This window comes from Narcine bancroftii, chromosome 13 (genome assembly GCF_036971445.1).
Source record: "Narcine bancroftii isolate sNarBan1 chromosome 13, sNarBan1.hap1, whole genome shotgun sequence".
Classification (NCBI taxonomy): Eukaryota; Metazoa; Chordata; class Chondrichthyes; order Torpediniformes; family Narcinidae; genus Narcine; species Narcine bancroftii.
The window spans coordinates 11,789,806-11,813,133 of NC_091481.1; the positions used below are offsets into that span (position 1 = coordinate 11,789,806).

A 23,328-nucleotide genomic window follows, 5' to 3' on the forward strand; every position below is an offset into this window, starting at 1 on the left:
ACTGGAGAAATGTCTACAATGTATACTATCTGAAAATGCACTGCAATTACCAGCTGAAGCTGCTTTGACTTCACTTCCTAAATCCATTACACTGGACAACAAATTTTTTTTCCCCAAACGGTTTGCTTCCTGAAAACAAATTGGGGATTATGATAAACAACTTTAAGTTGAACACAAAGACAATTTCAGATTTGCCATAACATGTAGGAAGTTGGAGAAACATTAAATTAACTTCTCTGAATTTAGCATTTAATCGCATAATGACACTGACATTGCGTTAGTTCAATTGACAAAAAAATGCTCTGCCGCTGATTTTCATTTGTACTCTGTATCTGATGCCTCTCGTGTCAGCATCTAACAATAAATAGTTGGCCAGCATGGATGGATTCCAGTTGCCCTGATACCACTTTTCCATGGCAGAACACTGGAGGAGGGTGTGGTGCCGCGGAGTTGGAGGGTTGCTAATGTAGTTTTGTGGTTTAAAAAAGGCATGAGGTGTCGGCCAAGTAATTATAGGCCTGTAAGCTTGACTTCGGTAGTAGGGAAAGTTATGGAGGGTATTCTTAGAGATGGTGTGTATAAATATCTAGATAAGCAGGGATTGATCAGGAGCACCCAGCATGGGTTTGTGAAGGGGAAGTCATGTTTGACGAACTTTGTTGAGTTTTTCGAAGAAGTAACAAGAAAGGTGCATGAAGGTAGGGCAGTTGATGTAGTCTATCTGGATTTTAGCAAAGCTTTTGATAAGATTCCACATGAAAGGTTAGTAAGGAAGGTTCAGTCACTAAGGATTAATAGAGAAATAGTAAGATGGGTTCAGAGGTGGCTGGAGGAGAGACAGCAGAGGGTCATGATGGACAACTGTTTGTTAGGATGGAAGCCTGTGACGAGTGGTGTGCCTCAAGGATCGGTGCTAGGTCCCCTGTTGTTCATAATTTATATTAATGATTTGGATGATGGGGTGGTTAACTGGGTAAGTAAATACGCAGACGATATGAAAATAAGGGGAGTGGTGGATAGTGAGGAAGGTTTTCAGGGATAACGGAGGGATTTGGTTTTTGTCTGAAAAATTGGGCTGAAAGATGGCAGATGGAATTTAATGTAGAGAAGTGTGAGGTGCTTCATTTTTGAAAAAAAATCAAAATAGGACATATAGTAAAGGGGAGGACATTGGGGAATGCACAAAAACAAAGAGATCTTGACGTTATGGTGCATCCTTGAAGGTGGATTCCCATGTTAACAGGGTGGTTAAGAAGGCATTTGGTAGGTTAGCCTTTATAAATCATAGCATAGAGTATAGGAGCTGGGAAGTGATGCTGCGACTGTTTAAGTTGTTGGCGAGGCCAGGTTTGGAGTATTGTGTTCAGTTCTGGTCTCCAAATTATAGGAAGAATATAGATAAGGTGGAGAAGATTTAGAAGGATGTTGCCTGCCTTAAAATGCCTAGAGTACAGAGAAAGATTGAAGAGGTTAGGACTTTATTCCTTGGAATGCAGACGGTTAAGAGGGGATTTGATAGAGGTGTTTAAAATTATGAAGACAATAGATAGACTAGATACAAGTAGACTCTTCCCTCTGAGAGCAGGGGAGAATGAAAGAAGAGGACACAAGTTGAAGGTAAGGGTGCAAAATTTTAAGAGAAATGTTAGAGGTGCTTCTTCACTCACAGAGTGGGGGCTGAATGGAATAATCTTTCGGAGGAAATAGTTGAGGCAGAGTCAATTCTTTCATTTAAGAGGAGGCGGGATATATACATGGATAAGAGGGGGTTGGAGGGTTATGGGCGGAGAAGAGGCAGGGGGTTCTAGTGGAGTTGTTTGAGTGAACTGGCGTGGACTTGAAGGGCCGTGATGGCCTGTTTCCATGCAATAAACTGTTATATGGAAATGACCTGGTGAAACCTTTCACCATGTTCCTCACTGCACAAAGGTCAGGAGAAGTTCAAGTGCAAATGCAGAAAATGAATTTTCAATGACCCGTTGCTTGAATTAGACTTAAAATGTGACAGAAAATCACAAAAATAGGTTATATCTTTTAAAAAATCTGTATGTGATAGGAAAACTTTAAGGCGACTTTCATGATCAGGAACATAAAATACACCCAAAAGTGTTCAGGAAGCAAAATCTTTGTTATCCACTGTAATTCTCAAAGGAGGTTGAGATATTTTGGACAAAGTAGTTTGCTTGATTGCAACCTATTTAGCAATGCAAGTTTTAATTCCCTTCTCCACTGGAGCAGCATCTGCAATGTGTACTGCAGTTACCTGCTGAAGTTACTGACTTAATCTCCTAAATCCATAATCTGTAATAAGGTGGATAAAGGTATCAAGTGCAAGGAAATACCACTACTCAAGGATTCTGCTCCAAGTCACACATCATCCTGACCTTTAAAAGCATTGCTGTCCTTCGTTGTTGCTAGTCTTAATCCTGGAGCTCCTTCCCCAACTGGTCTATGGAGATAGTTTCACCTAATGATTGTAGCATTACAAGAATGTAGCTTCCCTGGGGAAATTGGGCATGAACAATAAAAGCAAAACGTAGTCACCAATGCCCAAGTTCCAAAAGTGAATAAAATAAACACCGTACAAATGTCTTTTTTCAGACAGCACCACTGAAGAAGTCTTCCAAATGCAGAAAAAAGGCTATATTTGATTTACATGATGTGCTTTGGACATGAGTTGTGTAGTTGAGTTTAGATCTATAAATTGTTTGCTTTCTTTCATTTGGATAGACCATCCCAAAATTTCATAGTTGTAACGTAAATATATAATTTTTTTTTCTGTATGGCAAAGCTGTGGTGTCCACATTTTGTTTGCTACCTGATTATGTCAAACACTGCTCATAGGTACATTTAGAAAACTTTCTAAGATAACTTAAAATCTCTCTAACTTAAATTACACTCCAAGACAGAAGAGAAGAGTAAAAGGTTTTTTTCCTTTTCTCATTTGTCTCCTTTCCTTCCCCGTCAAAATACAGCTGGTTTAATTCAGAATGTTGTAATGCTGTTATACCAATGTACAGAGCTATACCAATATACATTGTGATTAAATTTGAAGGCATCTCTGGAAAATTGTCAATTCTATTAAACAGTTCTACATCAGTACCAATCTGTGAGACAGAAAGAACTTGCCCATAAAAAAAGCATTGCATTCAATATTTGAGCAGATTATCAGCAAAAAAATTAAATCACATTTCAAAATCCTAATGGAATTCAATTTTTGTTTCCTTTTGAAGTAAAATGAAAATCATAGGTAGATAAATCACAGTAGATCCTTGAAGTTCTATTGCAGCCAGATGTGTACAGACTCCCGGACCCTAGAATCGGTGAAATGAAAAGTCTAGCAAATGGCTTCCTCTGCTGGGTTTGCCAGAAAATGAAATTGCAGTAAGCCCAGTGTGCAAAGCTTGAGCAGCAATAAAATGTGCAGTCCAAGTCATTTGTTAAGGGAAATAAGTTTCAAAATCCAGAATTTGAAGGGGATGATAGTTCATTTTCAATGAAAACTGATGGGGAGAGGATAAGGTCGATGATGAAAGTCACCCACAAAAAAACAAAATCTAGGGTGTAATTTGATAGCAGTTAGTCCAATTTCTTTAATGTTCATTATACTTGTTTAAAGGAATAAGTTGTTTTGAAGTGATTCAGTTTTGAAGAGGTTCTTCTGTAAAAATCCCAAAATTTTAACCCTTGTACCTATTTTGAAGATATGAATGAAATTAATACATTCACACAACATGGTGCCACACACCCAGACCCACGCACAAAGAGCAATACTGAATTACCTCAGGTCATGCTTTCCAAATACGAGTGTTGGTCTCTGGATTTTTTAAACACAAAACTGACAAACTGACAGGGGCATTCAGAGGTTATTATCTTTTGATATCTGATTCCCCCCGCCCCCCCCCCCCCACCCAATTGTTTGGTGGTGTTCTGTAGTCATTCCAAGCTGTGATTTAATTTTAACATTTTGAGCATAATTTGTGGTAGACTGTCAAAAGGTTGAAGATACCATATCACCATTTAAACATTTATGTATATTTTTGGGGTTGCTTTTGTTTCCTTTGATAATTAAATTTGGAAGATTGTGTTAGCTGTGATATCTTTTTTAAATTAATTTCATAAGATTAATTCATATTAGAAATCCTGGCACATTGTTGTCCATTTTTAATTGATGCTGATCTGAGGCAACAATTAAAAGTCGATCGATCATGTTGGTGGGTCTGGCATTGCATAAACTCCAGGCTCCTTAAAAGACATTAGTGAACCCGATGGGAATTTAATGAATCACTTAAAATATTTAAACTAATATCTTCGATCTATTTTAATACCATTTTCAGATTAAACCATTACCCACATGTGCTGAGAAAAGTAGAAAGCACGAGAGGCACTCAACAGGTGAGACAGCATCTATGGAAAGAGAAACAAACTTCATGTTTCAGGTCAAATCATTCATCAGAACTTGGAGAGGAAATAAGTTTAAGTTGCAGAGAGGATGGGAAAAGGGTGGATAAAGGAAAAGAAATATCTTGGTCAGCGTTGCTGTGGGGCTAGCAACAAAACAGATTCCCTTTGACCCCCCCTCTATCCCTCTCCCACCCACTCTGCAACTTAGAGCTAACTTGATTTCTCTTTCCCAGTTCTTGCAAAGGGTCATAGACCTGAAACTGTTAACTCTATTTCTTTGTATCAGGTGTTGCCTGACTGCTGAGTGTTATGGTTTCATTTCAAATCCAATATCTGCATCTTTAAATTATTTTCATTTACTTGCTAACTTGCATTAGTTCCTGGAAATCAGTTCCTCAATTTAAAAATTGGTCTATATGTCTTCAATTCCTTCATAGACTTTCTGTTCTCATCTACCAAATCCACTGAACTCTTTTACAGCTTCTTCCATCCAAAATTTTTTTTCAAATTTGGCATTTCTCTGACTTTCACTTCTCTTATATTCATTTCTTAATCTGAACCCTAAATTTTGGGGTTCACTTCTTATATTCTTCTGCCTCTGTAACAAAACTTGCTTTAAAATCTATCAGCTTTCAGTCACTATGCCAAATATTTCTGTTTATTTCGGATTTAATTGTTTAACACATGATAAAGCACATAGTGCGTCAAGGGGATTCTTTGGCTTGGCTTCGCAGACGAAGATTTATGGAGGGGTAATGTCCACGTCAGCTGCAGGCTCGTTTGTGGCTGACAAGTCCGATGCGGGACAGGCAGACACGGTTGCAGCGGTTGCAGGGGAAAATTGGTTGGTTGGGGTTGAGTGTTGAGTTTTTCCTCCTTTGCCTTTTGTCAGTGAGGTGGGCTCTGCGGTCTTCTTCAAAGGAGGTTGCTGCCCGCCGAAGTCGAGGGGATTATATACATACAAATTTTTACAGCTAGATTTGCTTGAAACCTGTTGCATTTGTAATGGATGGGTAAAGTGATATTCACCAAAAAGCTAAAATTACTACATCTATAAATCTTATTTTTCCTCTTCTTTTACACCATTTACCATTCTTTCTCTGAATACCAAAATAACTGTGTGGTTAGTTTGTTTAGAGCATCTGAATGTTCATAGGATGCTGGGGCACAGCAACAAAAATTCTTTGAAGACTCTTCAAATTGTTCTTTCGTTCATATTTCCCAGAATGTTGTTATTGATTAAATGCAACATTGTGAATAATAATGTGTTGTCATTTGAAGCCAGCAATGAGTGTTAATAGATAATAAAAGGCATCATTGCTAAGATGATAGAACGGTGATCAGCTGCTGGTTGTCAGCAATGAATGTTCCAGTGTATGCTGTCTTGGAGCAGCAGATCCTGAGCTGATTAAAGTGCTTGGTGCATCAACTTTACTACCCCACTGCCCAGTCTGAGCATAAAGGACAATGACATGTTCATGGTTAGCGTGTGTCGGACCAAGTATTCCTTAATCAACCCCATTCTTGAGAATCTAATTTAATGATTTAACATGGCGCATTTATTTCTTTTGACGCAGGTCTACTGCCCTGACTGCTTGCGGGTCCATGAAACTGCAATTGTGTTTCAATCCATTCTGTCGACATTTGGAAAATTCTAAATTAGGCAGCTAGTGCTCTCTGCATGCTAATGCTAGAAGCAGCACAGTCAGCAGATGGATTACGGCAGTAAAATTCAAATAACTTTTACATGAATAAGATTGCTATTCATACATTACACCAATTGAAGCAAGCAGCAGCATTTTCGTTTCTTTTTCCTGTATAGACTTCAGCTGAGCTAGACATCATTCAAACCGTTGTTTCAATCCCTATTTTTATCCCCAGATTTTCAACTCTTCCATACAAGAATTTTGTTTATCATTTAACAATTTTAATTTCTGTAATTTCTTTTCTGAAAATTATTTTTAACGATCTATCAAGATTTCTTCTTTTTCCCCACCTGCACGATCTTTTCCTGATGCTAAGCTCATTGAATACTCTTTTAAAATGTATCATCAGAAATGGAAAATCATCAATAGAGGGATTTAATACCCTGTAATTTAACTTCTTCATGTTTGCATGTCCTTCAGTGAAGACACTGCAGCAAGGGTCTGCCAACAAAAAAAAGCAGTCTTTCAAATGCTGTAGATGAGAAATGCAGCATTTGTGAAGCTGCCAACAGGATGCAATGCTGTATAAATGACTCGAGTCTTGAGAAATGCATTCCAGTCTTTCTGCAGAAGTTGTGAAAGGGTTACCAACATTTAATACATTTCAATTCTTTCCCTTCTCCTCTATTTTGTGTTTGTTGCAGGTACTTTCACAATCCTTTGCCAATAGAAGTTTCACTCAGATGAAATGCCCCTCAGATCCAGTAATACTGCTCCCTCCTTTTCTCTCTCTCTCTCACACACACACACACACACACACACACACACACACACACACACACACACACACACACACACACACACACACACACACACACACACACACACACACACACACACACACACACACACACACACACACACACACACACACACACACACACACACACACACACACACAGAGCAAGATTATGCTTCACGGTAATTAGCAGACTCATCTGCTCTTCCACCATTTTATAGAATTCACAGTATCACAGCATGCAGAAAAGACTGTTTATAAATAAACAGAAAATGTCTTGAAGTGGAACGAGCCCTCGCTGGTTTCACTCAGATGAAAAGGTTGAAGATTTTTCTTCCTTTATAAACTAATTCAACTCTTCTCAAAAAAAATCCCTTTTTATTGCCTTTTAACATTTTGGCACAGTACAAATTGACGCTTTTACAAGATAAACCTGTAAAGTCTGATATTGGGCTTAGAAAGAATTTCCATATAAATATGTTTGACGGCATCCTCATAGCACTGGCTTTAAAAATTATAGAATGCCCTTTTTAAACTGGTGCGGCCCATTTTTTTTCCAAAGTCATGAAAGCATCTTGAACAGCTTTCTCTTCTTAACACAAGTTACAGGTTAGAAAATAGTTAATTTTTTATATATATAAATATATGTACATACATGTATAGTATATGTGTGTATGTATGTGTATTATTTATATATATATACACACACACATAGATACACATAGACACACACACATTTTATTTATATATATATATGCATATATTATACACACACACACACGTGTGTATATATATATGTGTGTGTATATGTATGTATATTTATATATATAAAATCATTTATTTTTAATCAGCCATGGTTGCTTTAATATAAGCATATACAAGAAAACAGTCTTGGGTTTCGCACTTTTTACAAAATTCTGACAACTTGTGCATTCTATTGCATATATATATAATATATACATGTATATTACATATTATATATATTACATATATAATGTACATGTCAGATCTGAGTCTCCTGAACCTTTTCCTTGGTATGTGTCTGTATAATAAAGGGCTCAGGTATAGTGGTATTGAGTGAGTTACCCAGGCTGTTCTCTGTCCAGTGAGCCCCATGTGCTGGTTTGTACGTGTTATAGTTCATGTGGTCGTGGACGGAGGGTACGACCACGGCTCCTTCTGATGGCGTGAGATCCTCCTCCATGTTAATGATCTCTGTAGTCCTGGCTGCTGCCACTGTGCTCCGTTGTTGGTGCCGCTTGCGAAGCTTGTAAAACACGATGAGCATGGCAGCTGCCAGCAGTGTTACTGCCACAAAACAACCGATGATGATTTTGGTGGTCCTCATCACCTCATCCAGACTGGTGCGAGTTGTGTCCATGGGAGCCAGTGTTGGGACCACCACCACTGTTTTGGGGCTCCTCGTGCTCTGCAGTAACACTGTGGGAGTGGAAAGGAATGCTGGCTTGTAAGTGGGTGGTGTTGACAGAAACGGCGGAACTTTAGTCCTGACGGTCTCAGGTGTTGTTTCCACGGTAACTGTTGAAAAGTAGGTGTAATTTGACGTGTTGATCTCTGCCATGCTAACTCTCAGGAAGGCAGATGCATTGGCATTCCCTGCCACATTGGTGACCATACATTTGTAGTTACCAGCATCTGTGATTAAAACGTGCAAGAAGTATAGGGTTCCATTGTTAAATACAGACATACGGGGATGCGTTGAGCCATGACTCAATACCGTATTATTTGGCAACAACCATCGAACAGATGACATGGAGGACGTTCGACATTTCAATTTGGCCGTTCTCCCTTCAGAGATGTTCAGGTTCTGTGGTGGCTCCAATATAACTGGTCGTGAGCATTGGAAAGTGCCTTGCTCGACTTCGGTCAAGTATTTTCCCCTCATGTGAAGTGGGGAATGGCACCGGCCACAGCAGGTAGAGTTTGTGGGGATGTATTCTCGCAGCCACCAGGTGAGCCAGAGGATATCGCAGTCACAATTCCATGGGTTGTGGTGCAAGTGCAATTCCACTAGGTATCGTAGTGGTGCAAACAGATCATGTGGCAGTGAAGTAAGGTTATTGTGGGCCAGATTTAGTTCCACTAGTGCAGTGAGGTCATCGAAGGCATTCCGCTCAATCAGATTGACTTGTGAATTCATAAGCCAGAGCTTTTTTAATGATTTAAGCCCCTGAAATGATCCTGGTTTAATTGCAGGAAAATGGTTACTGGACATTTCCAGTTCTTCTAACCTCACCAGGGGAGTGAGATTTGGCATGTCTCTCAGGTTGCACATCCCCAGATTAAGGTATTTTAAGTTAATTAAGCCCTCGAAAGCACCATCCAAAATATATTCTAATTTTCTAAGTTCCCCCAGATCCAGGCGTAGCAGTGATGGGACTCTGTTAAAAGCATATGAAGGAATGCTTTCTATGGGATTGTTCCTGAGCCACAACTCACGCAGTTTTGAAAAGGACTCGAATGCGCCACTTGGTATCACTGTCAGTCTATTCTCAAACAACTCCAGTGTGTTAAGGCTAGTCAGTCCATTAAATGCACCAACCTCTATTTGCCGGATGGAATTCCGGCCAAGCTGTAACACCTCCATGTGGTACAGATGTCGAAAGGTGTCTGCCTTGATAAGCTGGATGTTGTTTTCCATGAGGTTGAGGTACCGGGTATTAGAAGGAATCCCTTGAGGCACCTCTTTGAGTCCACGGCGAGTACAGACGACTTTGCTGAAGTGATTACTGCAGGAGCAGATTTCTGGACAACTCTGTTCTCTGTTTGATGCTTCGCACATACTCCACATCCGTACCGTGAGGTAGACAAGAAGAACCAGGGCAGCATTCCAGGTGTGATGCACAGTTACCTGCCACAAGAGATTCATGATGTGGCACATTCATAATTCACCATAGTCTGGGAACGGCACTGATTTGAAAATCGGCTTTACCCCGGCACAGCAGGCGACTAGTGCCTGAAGCGATCGCCAGTGAAAGGGGGAGGGGGTGGGGTGGGGAAAGAGAGGAAAGCGATGCAATGAGGATGGCCTGTCACACCTACCTCGACAAAAGTGCAGACCCTGGTTTTTGTGCACTAGATACTAGTGCTATTTTCTCCTTCTCTTCCTTAAAAAATAAAGGATTCACAAAATGGCTCCTAATAAATCCAAACCAGTAGAAAGGACTGACAGAGGTGAGGCCCAATTGGCTATGCAGGTGCATGCATCCTCTCTGCCCCAGAGAGCAGCGCCATCAACAGTCGCGGTTTTTGTCCTCGGAGTTGAGAAAGCTGTCGAGTGAGCTCCATCACTGATAAAGCATCCAGGCACTCCGCTTTGTTTAGAGTGCTTCGTTTGTTTTCTTCCCTTTTACCTCTCTGCTGTTGTTACCAGCCTCTTCCTTGCTGTGGCTTTGCTTTCTAGTCTATTTCACTCTCCTCTCTGCCAGGGTCCGCTGATTTAAAAACAGCTATGAGCAGCATATTGCAGTCAGCAGCTTAACTCGCCAGTTCTCCACCAGTAGACGCAGCAGCTGCAGGCTGCCTCCCGCACAGTTAGCAATAATCCGTTGATTGCTCCAAAGGGAGGGGGGAAGCTATTGGAGGAGGAAGAGATTGCTGGAGAGCGCTCTCTTTCTCTCACTGATGAAATGAAAATCTTCAGTGATGAGTCTTTTTTTAAATGTTGGCAGAATTAGCATCATAACTGAAGAAAACAAATAGATCCTGTACTGCTCCCACTGCAATTCTTGTGATATCCTTTTTTTTGTTATGAGGTAGTGAGTTGTGGCAGTTTCCTTTTAGTCTTTTGTCCTGTTAATAACGTCTCAGTTGGCGAGTGACTTAACAGCTGCAGCAGAAGCCTCTGTCTTCTGGAACAATTTATTTCTTTTTCGCTCTTTCTTTGCTTCTCCCTTTGCAGGCAGCCACAGAGGCTGCGCTCTCATCTCTTTGTCCTTCACTCTGAACGTGAATGTATTGCTGACGCATGTCGTAATAAGCAGTACATTGGTGTGATGCAGTGCTCTTGTATGTATTAGCAAGCTACACTGTCCCACCAATCCCCACCCCCAGCCTTTTCATCCTCCTCTCTGCCTCACTGTCTTACCCTCTAGGGGTGACTGATAAATGCTTCCAGCACTGTTGCATTTTAGATGACTGTGTAAACTGCGAAGAGGATGTTCAAACCCTGTAAAGCTCTTACTATTTTGGTCATGCTGAGTGCCTGTGATCTAGTGTCTGAGTCTTTCAAGTCGCAAATATGTTGCAGTGATTTAAGCTAGTTGACTGTCCCGAGTCCCTGTTGGGATAAACACGAATTGATGTTTCAACTGCTGGGGGGCCAGTGAGCTACAATTGGTCAGCTGGCTGCCAGTGTAACGTCATCCCTTGTAATGCTGAGCTGGCTGCTCTGTACATGGGAAGGCAATCTGTTAGGTGAAGTGAGAGATGCTCCGCATAGCATGGAATGAGAGGAGGAGAAAAGAAAGTGAAGCAAAATGAACTCTTCGTGTTGATTGTCTAAATGCAGTCAAAGTACAACTACCCCCCCCCCCCTTAAATTTTGAATGCTCCCGTTTTCATCTTTCACTTTCCCCTCATGACCAGGACACCAAGATGATCTCGCAGTTTTGGGCTCCTCTGGATTTTCAGTGTTGTGCACCAGCAGATGTTGGTCACACTTAATTCAATGGCAGGTGCAGGTTACACTTAATTGCATTATATAGTGTTGGAGCTGCCAGCTTTTATGCATGTAGGAATTTGTTATAGGCAGCCCTATAATTGTCTTACTCAGGAATTTTGTCACGATGAATTATTGTGCATATATTTTCTTTTGGATGATATTGGTGCATCATGCAACATAGATAGAAAAAAGTAGCTCTTAAAGTATATTGGGTTTGACATATGAGAGAATCTTGCTTCATCGCACTGGGAAGTGGACTCATTTTGGCTGGAGATGTGGAATATTTGTAGGAAGTTATCATGGTTCCCATGATGTTGACAAGATCATTGATCAGGATCTCATTGGGACTTGTGACAAAGCAAATTCAGACCCTCTTGTCTAGGTGAAGATAAACTTATGAAGATAGGCATTTGAGAGTCATACATTGTGCATCCATCCAGAGAGCAGGCCATATTATGGGCTCATGTCTGACAAGATCAGATAGAAGAGAAATGCACAAGCTATAGATGCTGGAATCTTGACCAAAAAAAGAATTGCTGGAGGAACTCAGCAGGTCAGGCACTTTACATGGATAGATCTAGTCAGTCAACCCTTTATCAACTTAGATTATATTGCATGTATAAAAGGAGGAAAGCTGGGGGAGTTACTCAAAAGTGATAGAGTATAGGACAGAAGGTATGGAAAGAGGAGAAACAGGTTGAGGGAGAACCCATTAGGAATGAAGGAGGAAGAAAAGTTGGAAGGAGAGAGAGAAGCCACAAGTAGGTAATGAAGAGAATCAAAGAGTGGGGATGGGAGTTGCCTAAAATTAGAATAATTAATGTTCATATTGTTTGGTGTAAGGATGTACAGGAGGAATATAATGTGTTCTTCTTCAAGTTTACGTTCAGCCGCACTCGGATAATGGATGTGGCAGAGGGCAGTTCTGTCATTGAAGGAATGATTGGAAAGTTGAAATAGGAGGGTACAGGACCCACAAACAGAATGCAGGTGTTCGGTGAAGCAGACACCCAGTCTGCATTTGGTCTAGCCAACGTAGTAACCACACTGAGTACACCGAATGCAGTAGATTAGGCTGGATGATGTGCATGTAAAACACTGCTTAACCGCGAAGATCTCCTTGTGGCCCTGGATGGAGCTGAGGGAGGAGATGTAGAGATAAGTTTTGTACTTTGAGCAGTGACTAAGGGGGTGGGAAGGGTGGAGCAGACGAGGGAGTCTTTGAGAGACTTATCCCTTCAAAATGTGGAAGGGAAAATGTGGCTGGTGGTTGAATCGGGCTGCAGTTGGCATAAGTGCTGAGAATAATGTGTTGGATGTGGAGGCTACTGGGGTGGAAAGTGTCCTTGTTCGGTCTGGGGGGAGGTTAGGTAAGGGCAGAAGTATGAGAGATATGGGGCGAGCTTTCTCAATAGCAGCAAGAGGGAGTCCAGGTTTATTAAAGAAAGAGGATGTTTGGATATCGTGGAGTTGGCCTCATCCTGGGAACGGATGGAGCAGAGGAGTTGTGAGAAAGGGATGATGTCCTTACAAGGGACAGGATAGGAAGAGGTATCATCCAAGTAGCAATGAGAATTAGTTGGGTTTGTAGTAGATAGCGGAGATGGAGAGGTCAAAAAAGGGGACAGAGGTGTCAGAAACGGAGCAGGTGCATATAAGGGCAAGCTGAAAGTTGGCAATGAAATTGTCAAGTTCTGCTCTGGAACAGGAGGTAGCTCCAATACAGTTGTTGATGTAGCGGAGGAAGAGTTGTGCAATGATACCAAGTACAATAGGAACAGAGATTTATTCCACATACGACAGTTGAGTTATGAAGGATCCTGTGGGAAGGAGTTGTGTAATATTTCATTAACTCATTCAACATTCATACCTGAACGTAGTCAGGTCCTGCTGCAAGCAAATTTACATTTCATTATCAGAAGTTCTATGAATGGAACAATACATGCATAGCAAACATCGCCACTCTCACCTTAAAAAGAGAGAAATACCCCTGAAGATAGCTGGGCCTGGGCCTTAAGAAACCTACAATCGTTATTGGATGGAGGATGCTAAATCTTCAAAAAGAACATCCATCTTCCCTTGTACAAGATAATGGTGCCAGGCAATTTGGAGCTATCCCCTCAATTCCAAATGATTTCAATTTTACCATGGCTCCTTGATGCAGCAATTTACCACCCCGTCAGTCTAGTTTGAATCATCATCAGTTATTGAAGGTGAAGTTGATCTTACCTTTCTCACTGGCAAATTCAGGTACACCGTTTGTGTTCTGCCTTGTCGACTTGACTCTATTTCACAATAGTTCTGGCACAAGTGCAGCAAGAAAGGTGATGTGTTTTGGATGTGAGGGTTCTAATGAAGGCAATTAGATAGCTGTAAGATGTCAGTTGTTTCAGGCACGTCTGGAAATTAGACTAAAAATTATGATTATATAAAAAGTAATGGTAAACATTTGAAGAAATTTTTCTAATAGACCTGAAGATTTATAAAATGTTAGAAACCAGAAATACTGACTTGAACAATTTGATGATGAGAAGGAGAGTTTATTGGTTTTTGACATGAGGGATTTGTTCATTGAGGAAATGAGCAGAATAGTCAATACTGAGATAGACTGAACAATTACAGGAGACCATTAATAAACTTTTAGAATAGGGAAATAGTGACATTAGGTTCAACTTATTACAGTGAGATGATTCAATCTGGTATGAAATAGAGGGAAGATGCTTGGAAAATATGAGTGTGATGTGTGAGAGCACATTATTCTGAAGTACAAATTGTTACAAGCCTAGAGGACCCCAAAACCCAGCAGCAATAGAAATTCACCAAGTCAAATGGTTACTTAAACAAATTTTGCTTTTAAAATGAAAACAGGATCAAACTTTAACTTATTACTGTTAACTTAACCCCCTTCTAAGTACACATGTATGTAATGGGTGTGTAAGTTCAGAAAAGTTCTTTGATTCACAATCCATTCTCACTTCTCACTCCTCCAAGTTCACTGGTGTCAGGCAATTCTTGTACTATGCACAGAATTTAACATTTATGAAGTTCACCAGGCTTTGGTGCTTGAAAGGTAAATGGTTACCGCTCAGGAAGGTTCTTGTCAGTTTTCAGAGAGAGATTTGTTGCTTGTTGGACACCCACAACTGATTGCTTCTGATCAGCCACGTCAGTATCTTGCTGAAGAATCGCTCCCTCAGGCTTTTCCAGATGATAACCTCTTTCTTTCAGGTCACCACAGAGTTGTTTTCTGGTTCCCTTATTTTAAGTGAAACATTATACAGCCAGCCATCTCCTCTTGTATGGACCACAATGGCTTTTTTGACTAGGCCGAACTAAGAATTCACAACCCTTCTTCTACAAGCTTGCCAGCTTGTCATGTTCCAGTCCCAGCTGCTGCTGTAGAACTGTAGAATTCACTCTCTCTCTCTCTCTTTCACACACACTCAACTCAGTGAAAATCACATAACCCTCTTAGAACAGCCATCTGCACTCAGACAGACTGCAGCTCCGGACCTAATCTTCTGAGTTCGTTCATCTGTTGCTTTCCAAAACATTACTCCACAGCATGTCCAATTAACACCTACTTGTGAAGTCCTTCAAGATATTCTTCAAAGTTTTTGCGAAGGCACCCAGAGCCTGGACTGTCTGGCTCGAGCAGAGCTCCAGCATTCTAAATGAGAAGTGCTTTGAAATGGTTGTATGTGACCTACACTTAAAAAAAAACCTGCAACAATTTATCTCCTTTTAAAACATATCTATATACAATATAAAATATAACATAATCCGTCACAAAACACACTGATCTTTGAAAATTGTGGCATAGGTTAGGAGAGCCATTGCAAAGAAACAATGTATTAGGGTACCTTTCCAAAAGGAAAGAATTGAAAGCGTGAAGTTACATCAACAATCCCTGCATTTGAAATATAGGGTCTTTATATTATCATAAAGGACATAAGGTTTGTCAAGAAGATGCAGGGATAATCTAGAATGAAGAAAGTATGCAACATCAGGGAAAGTTGTACATACTGGATCTCAGTTCTCAGGAGGAAAAGAGGTCTCTAAAATAATGAATGGGTTTGATAGTATAGATACAGAGAGAATGTTTCCACTTATGCAGAATTAGAATCTCTCAATTTGAGGTCATCAAGTGATGGAAATTCAAGGAAACCTCTTTTATCCCAAGTGTGGTGTGACTGTGGAACTTGCTGCACAAGGGACTGGTTGAAATGATTGTTAATAATACATTTAGGAGGAGCTGAACACCATCTGGGATAAAGCAGCTCACTCTGTTTATATAGTATTCTTTCATTCTTTTTACGACTGCACTATGACTGCAGTGTGTGGCGTGTATATATTCTGTACAGTTGCTTGCCTAGGCTACTCCATCAGCGCCTTCTCAACTTGTAAACCTCGACCACGACAAAGGGCAACAGCAGCAGATGTATTGCCTCTGCAGGTCCTCCTCCAAGTTGCATGCAATCTTTGGAACGGTCATCTATCCTTTCACAAGGTAACAAGATATAGAAGCAGAAGTTGGCCCATTGAATCTAAACCACCATTCACCCACTCAGCTCCACTCACTGACTTTCTCCTCCTAACACTTGATGCCCTGACTGATCAAATACCCATCAATCTCTGTAAGTTAAATTAGATAAAGTGGGTTTTTTTTGGTTTATTAATAATTAAAAATATTATTTTAAATAAAACACTGTCTGGGCCGATTTCTATTGCTGCTGTCTGTTATGTAACAACAGTTTAAAAGACAAATTTCACTTGCATGAAAAAATAAGCTTTAATGTATTACTTTATTTTCAGTCACATTTTTATGAAAACATTTAACCATCGCTGCATCTGCAGATTCATCTCCTTCCACAGAGCTGCCTGAAAGATGAAAGATAAAGTTATAGATGATTAGCTCAACGCCCTCCCCCAAGTTTGCAGATAAAGCCTCTGACTGAGGCAACTCTTACTAAGCAGGGATAAGGAGACACTTTAAGAGAGAGTCACCCCAATGGTGAACAGCATCAATCAGCCCTTCATCCTGGGTTTCGCCATTTTATTCAAACACAACTTTATTCATACAGCTGCTATGACCAGGGAACTCAGCTGGCTGAATACTTGCTCCCGTCTTCACCAAAGAACATTTACAATTTTAAACTCATGTATTTTTTTTTACTTATTATTTTATTCATAATTATTTAATTTAAAAAAAATTATTTTCTATTTATTTTGCTGGTTGCTTAAATTCCAGATACCATAGGTTTTGCTGTTTATTCTCTTCCAAAAAAGTACAAAAATATATCCAACAATTTACCACCCCATCAGTCTAGTTTGAATCATCATCGGTTATTGAAGGTGAAGTTGATCTTACCTTACTCACTGGCAACTTCAGGTACGCCTTGTCAACTTGACTCTATTTCACAATAGTTCCGGCCCAAGTGCAGCAAGAAAGGTGATGTGTTTTGGATGTCAGGGTTCTAAAGGAATTTTTATCAGGTGTTGCATCAAGGAGCCATGGTAAAATTGAAATCATTTGGAATTGAGGGGATAGCTCCAAATTGCCTGGCACCATTATCTTGTACAAGGGAAGATGGATGTTCTTTTTGAAGATTTAGCATCCTCCATCCAATAACGATTGTAGGTTTCTTAAGGCCCAGGCCCAGCTATCTTCAGCTATCTCTTAAGGTGAGAGTGGCGATGTTTGCTATGCATATATTGTTCCATTCATAGAACTTCTGATAATGAAATGTAAATTTGCTTGCAGCAGGACCTGAACTACGTTCAGATATGAATGTTGAATGAGATAATGACATATTACATTCGTAACACACAAATGTCAACAGCGATAATTTTCAACAAGATCCTGGAGGTCAGGGAAAGATAGTAGGAATCTCTTGTTGGCAATGATCATTGGTGACATTTATGAAGCCTGAATGTTAGGTTATTTTATCATTTGGCATTCATGTTTGTATATAATTTAGGTCTTGCTACCTTGTCAAATCTCTCACAATCAATATCCTGAAACCAGAAGTGTAACTACACTAGAAGCATAAATACTATGGCTATAAGAACAGGTCAGTGACTCAGCATTACATTTCCTAAAATCCTTTTGCATGCTGTTGTGCAGAGGGACTTGAAGTGCTTGTGCATGAATCGCAAAAAGTTAGTTTGCGGTGCAGCAGGTTATTAAGAAGGCAAATGGAATGTTGGCCTTCATCGCTAGAGGAATTGGATTCAGGAGTTGGGAGGTAATGTTGCAACTGTATAAGGTACTGGTGAGACCGCACCTGGAGTACTGTGTCCAGTTCTGGTCTCCATATTTGAGGAAGGATGTACTGGCTTTGGAGACGGTCCAGAGGAGGTTTACTAGGTGGATCCCTGGGGGATGAAGGGGTTGACTTATGATGAAAGATTAAATCGTCTAGGATTGTATTCGCTCGAGTTCAGAAGAATGAGAGGAGATCTTATAGAAACATATAGGATTATGAAGGGTATGGATAGGACAGATGTAGGAAGGTATTTTGTGCTGGCTGGGGAAACTAAAACGAGAGGACACAGTCTCAAGATTCGGGGGAGTAGATTTAGGACAGAGATGAGGAAAATAGTTTTTCCCAGAGAGTAGTGAATGTTTGGAATTCTCTAACCAGGGAAGTGGTTGAGGCTGCCTCATTAAACATATTTAAAATTCAGTTAGATAAATTTTTGCATGATAGAGGAATTAGGGGATATGGGGAGAAGGCAGGCAGGTGGAGTTAGGTCATAAATTAGATCAGCCATGATCGTATTGAATGGCGGAGCAGGCTCGATGGGCCATTTTTGGCCTACTCCTGTTCCTACTTCCTATGTTCCTATGTACGAGGCACAAGTCAGTAGTGTGATGGAATATCCTCCAGTTGGATGGCTGAGTGTAGCTCCAATTAACGATCAGTCAGGATAAAACACAATAGAAAAAGTTCTCTGAAGATGATACAAATGCAATTTTTAATATAGGAAAAGTGATTGTGGTCTGCAAGGTCCTGAAGATGCACAACCTTTTTGAAATGTGCTACTAAGAAGGATAAGAGGAAGCGTAATTATTTCTTCAAGATCCCATCCTGCTATGGATAATTCAATGCCTTTGGACCAAAGTCCTGGAAATAGCCATCTCCCAGAATAGTTTGAAGTACTTCACACAAGGACCACAGCTGCTCAAAAAGATGGTTCACTACAAAGGGCAACTAGGAATGAGCGATAAATATAGACGTACCAGGAGTGCCCGCATAATCACAAAAACATGAGAAATTATCTTTATTATTATTTTTGAACTGATACTACAGTAAATCTGATAACCCGCTATCCAGATGGTATGGCATCTGGCTTACCAGGTGAGGTTTGCCACACTCCTTTCCAATTCACCAGGGCCCCAGTTCCTGGGCTCCCTTCCAATTTACCGAGTTCACTGGAAAATTTATTACAACTTCTAAGAAGAGTGAAGTAAAAATGTTGAAAATAATATGCAATAGTCTAGTAGAAAAACCTGCTGGTCTGGCAAACATACTACTGTAGTTATTTTTTTCATTTTTCCCCAATCCTTTAGTTCTTTAACACTGAAGTACTGAGGGTGCTAGATTTTTGGAGTTTTATTGTAGTGAATTATAATATAAATTAAACTATCCAACTATTTTCAGGGAGCCGACATGGTTAGTTTCCTAAAAATCTGCTCACACACCTATTTACTGTGGAATGTAAATGACTGTTGTGAGAAATTGAAAGAATGGTCATATTTTCAAGGGGGAGTAGGGTAAAGTAAAAGACTCCCCTTCAAATGTAATGTCACTCCATTTTTGTCTGATTTGTGTTTGTTGCTGGTGCTGGAAATCAGAAATGCAAGTTATTTTTGACATAGCAAATAGGAAATTTCTTACACAGGAATAAAATATCTTTTGAGAAGGCCAATCCAATCACTTACCCATGTTGACCGCCTTGAGGAAAAATAGAGTTAAAGCTTTTTGATGGATTTTCAGAAGTATTTACCCAAAATATTACATGGAAGAAGTTTTTCCCAGAAGAATAAACAGATTTATCATGTGAGCAAAGGCACGATTCATGGTTTTATGATTTTATTTGAAGTCTGACATCTCTGCTCTAACTTTAGATAGGATAAACATATAGTGAGGTAAACTCAGGATGTGTTTCAGGCAGTGCTGAAATACATCAATTTAATTTTCATCTTTTTTAACCAACTATGAGCTGCTTGCATATTGTAAGTAAGTATGTTGCCTTTGCAATATCCAATGGCTAGAATTCCCAGTGAGTGGCCTTGGTGAATGGATGAAGTTGTTTGATCAAGGGTCAAAATTTGATACAATCTTCAACAGAATAATTTTTACCAGGTAACTAGCATCGATGCATTCAAAGTGACGTTGGTAAATCGCTTGTGGAAGAAAGGGAAAAGGAAAGGAGGTTGATGCAGTTAGATAAATGGTTCACAACTTTTCAGGGGAAGAGGCTGGATTGACATTTCAAAATCTTTTGAAGGGACAATTGTGGGAGACTCATTTTTAACCTTACAAAATTAGATGTTATGTTTGGTCATGAATATGAAGAGCACGCTCCAGGATTTTAGTTTGTATTCAAGATTGCATCCAAACGCAGGGAATTCTGATTGTAGGTTTGACAACATAATTTCTTGTCATGAATTTTACAGACCATATCAATGATGAAGGCTCAATAATAGTCCAATATTTTGATCCAAGTGACGTCTCATCATTGTTTCTGATATATTCACAAATTAAATTGAATTTCAATTATTAAATACCAACCTACTAGTAGCAGTTTTCTCAGAACCACAGCTTACCTTTTCCTCTGCTTCTGGGATATAATTTTGGGCACATCAGTCTTTATTTTTCTTGTTGTCGGATACATCACAAATGATGACCTTGAGGCAGTAATGTGCTTGTGCTTGTTTGAATTGTTGCGACTCACGTGAAAAGAGTTTTCATTCGCAAATGAATGTACGACTGAGAAGTTTGTCAACTTCATGACTGTCATAGTTTTAGAAACTAAATTAAATCACTCCATTGATGTGAACATACTTGATGTATGAACAATCTTGGAGACATTGTAGTTACCTTTGGTTTCTAGTTTAAGCATTGTAACAAAGTCAGACCATAATGGTTACAAGTTGAGCATATTATTCAAAGGGTCTTGATAATAATGACCAGTTGTCAAATAACACAATGATCAGTTATTTCCATCAATTTTCTATGCTAAGAAATCTTGCGCACCTCAAACATAGCCCTTCATTTTATCTCAACCCTTCTGTTGCCAAAGCTATTGCCACATGAGTATAGGAGAGAGAGCGCATAGAGACAGGTTTTTTGTCCCACTGAGTTTGTGCCAATCACTAAACAATTAAACACCTATTAACGATTCCATCTCCATTGCCAATTTCAACTTGTATGCTGACCTCTTGTTCTTTCTCCTCAATAACTCTGAATATCACCGAAACATCAATGGTTATATGCCTGTGATAAGCCTGTTATTTGACAACTGGGAAATTTGAATAAAACTGAGCTATTAGCAACATTTTATGAATGTAATTTGCAATTGGTATCTTTTCCTCATGAAGTATGATGGTCAATATATCTTTGCCAACTATGAAAATGCACGTTTTCTTTAAAGTGTTGTTATGCAGCTCTTCTATATGAAAGGCAAACTGAAACAAACCAAAAAATATAACATTTAAATCTGTGTAAAAGTCTAAATGCAATCAAATAACAATCACAACCCTAAGTTACGAAACTGTGTTAAGTAAGTAGTTTAGACAGTGGCCTCATAGAAATTGCATCAGTCTGTCCATAACAAATTCACTGATGCCCTTCCAGAATAAGGGTTATATCATTCTGGAATTTTTTTTTTACTTGTTAAAAACATGAAGATACTAAATATCCCCTTGTATCTTGTGTGTGGAAAAAAAAAAGAGAAGAATAAATAAATTTTAAAAAAATCTGTATCCCCAACCTCCCAAGAACGAACTAATGTAAATTTGTGTTTCTGTGTTGTTTTAGAAGCTTTCAGCATTTGCAGTGAATTGTAATTCAAGGTTCCATTCGTTCTCTTAACTGAAATAGCAATAGCATTTCAAACGGACCTCCAGAGAGAGGGATCTATTTCTAAATGTTTTGCTACATTATTTTTATTCCCACGCTTGTGTATTTGTCATAACTGTTACATTTTCTGTCTGCTTATCCAGCGAAGGGTTGTGACCCTATTTGAGAATCTTCTCCATCTGAAATATTGAGCAGCATTCTGGCTCACGCTGGAATCTATTTAAAAGGTGCCTCCAAAAGTGGTCAAATTTAAATTGCTTCACATGCGTGCACACACTCGTACGACGGTGGGGGGGGGGGGGGGGGGGGGAGGAGTTCTGATCATGTAGCATGAAAAAAGCAGGTTAGTGCTGTTGCAGTGGGAAAGCAGCAAGGTGGAACAGTTAAGGCAAGAGGAGAGACATTGGTGCACATTGGCTGATGTTTAATTCAGGGACACTGCACATCCAATTAACTGGGGTGCCAGTGGAAAAAGGCTAATGATTATTCTTTCCACAATGAAATTCGACCTTGCTTGTTCAAATGAAAATAGCTGCTGCCATTCAAAGCCTGATCACAATGAAATCCCACCTGTATTCAGACAACAGCTGTATTTTATGAAAAAAAGGTGGAAAGAAATTTTTGCCGAGTATTTGCACTGAATGACTGTTGATGCACAAAATAGTGCCTTGTAATGGCAAATCTGCACAAAAATGTAAGCTGTTGGCCTTAGACAGTTTAATTACCAGCAACAGATGATTAAATCTTTGTTATCGCAATAACTTTCTATAACCAGTGCAAAATCTAACCATCCCATCTGATATAGGCACTAGGATACAAGATGAACTTCAATCTGAAATAGAACTTCTTATGATGTCATTCTTTAACTGTATTTAATCTCTTGATCTACCAGTTTACACTTTTCAGCATTCATTCTATATGGATGTTATTTGATAGGTTTTGCATTTCCAAGGTCAACATCGTGACAAACTATTGAAATTCTCTGTGGCACATCCGGAAAAAAAATCCCTAAATTTTTTAATTAACTGTTACTTTTTATTCCATTTCCTGGGACTGCAAATGAGCCAACATCTCATCCAAATTTTTCAAAATTAGATAGACAAACTGAAACAATGTTTTGTTTGAAGTGACTCTTACAAGAGTCAACTTGATTTGTTTCATTATCCTCAAACCTTTGTGTTATCAATAACTCGTACCTCTGGTGAAGGTTGCTTCTGGCCAAAATCCAAATTCTCAAAGTGAGGTTTTTACATGTTGACATGGCAACTCTGTGTTTTACGTCTCCAATCAGGTGTTTTAACCACGTAATTGACTTAATTTACCTTGGATTCGATCTCGTACAGCCCTTAAAATCTTGCTCTAAGAGGATTCAAATTTATTGGGAACAGAATTAACACTTTATCCCCTGGTTAAAAAATTCTCTCTCTTGCATTTTTATTGTACCAGACTTTCATTTTCTCTTGAGCCACTTTCAAATTCTCCTCAGCTATCTTAGACTTTCTTCAAACAATCTTGAAACTTTCAAACACAATCCAACAAATTCAATTGCACATCCTTATTAATCCATTGTTCCTTCAACAACATTAAAGGTCCTCTAACTTCATGTCCCAATACTAACTCAAAAGGACTAAAACCTAATGATTCTTGTACAGACTCTCTCACACTGCAAACAAAAGCAAATGGACATCCTCATCCCAGTCCTTC

The 23,328-nt window shown here is 39.5% G+C and overlaps 2 protein-coding genes across 2 annotated transcripts in view; one reads left to right on the forward strand and one right to left on the reverse strand.

Annotated features, from left to right (window-relative positions):
• snd1 (staphylococcal nuclease and tudor domain containing 1) overlaps positions 1 to 23,328 on the forward strand; it is a 767,382-nt gene that overhangs the window by 373,166 nt on the left and 370,888 nt on the right. The gene's annotated exons all lie outside the window — the stretch shown is intronic.
• On the reverse strand, positions 7,853 to 9,751 carry LOC138748946 (leucine-rich repeat-containing protein 4-like). Its single transcript, XM_069909895.1, has one exon. It carries the CDS (start codon positions 9,749 to 9,751, stop codon positions 7,853 to 7,855), a length of 1,899 nt encoding a protein of 632 aa, XP_069765996.1.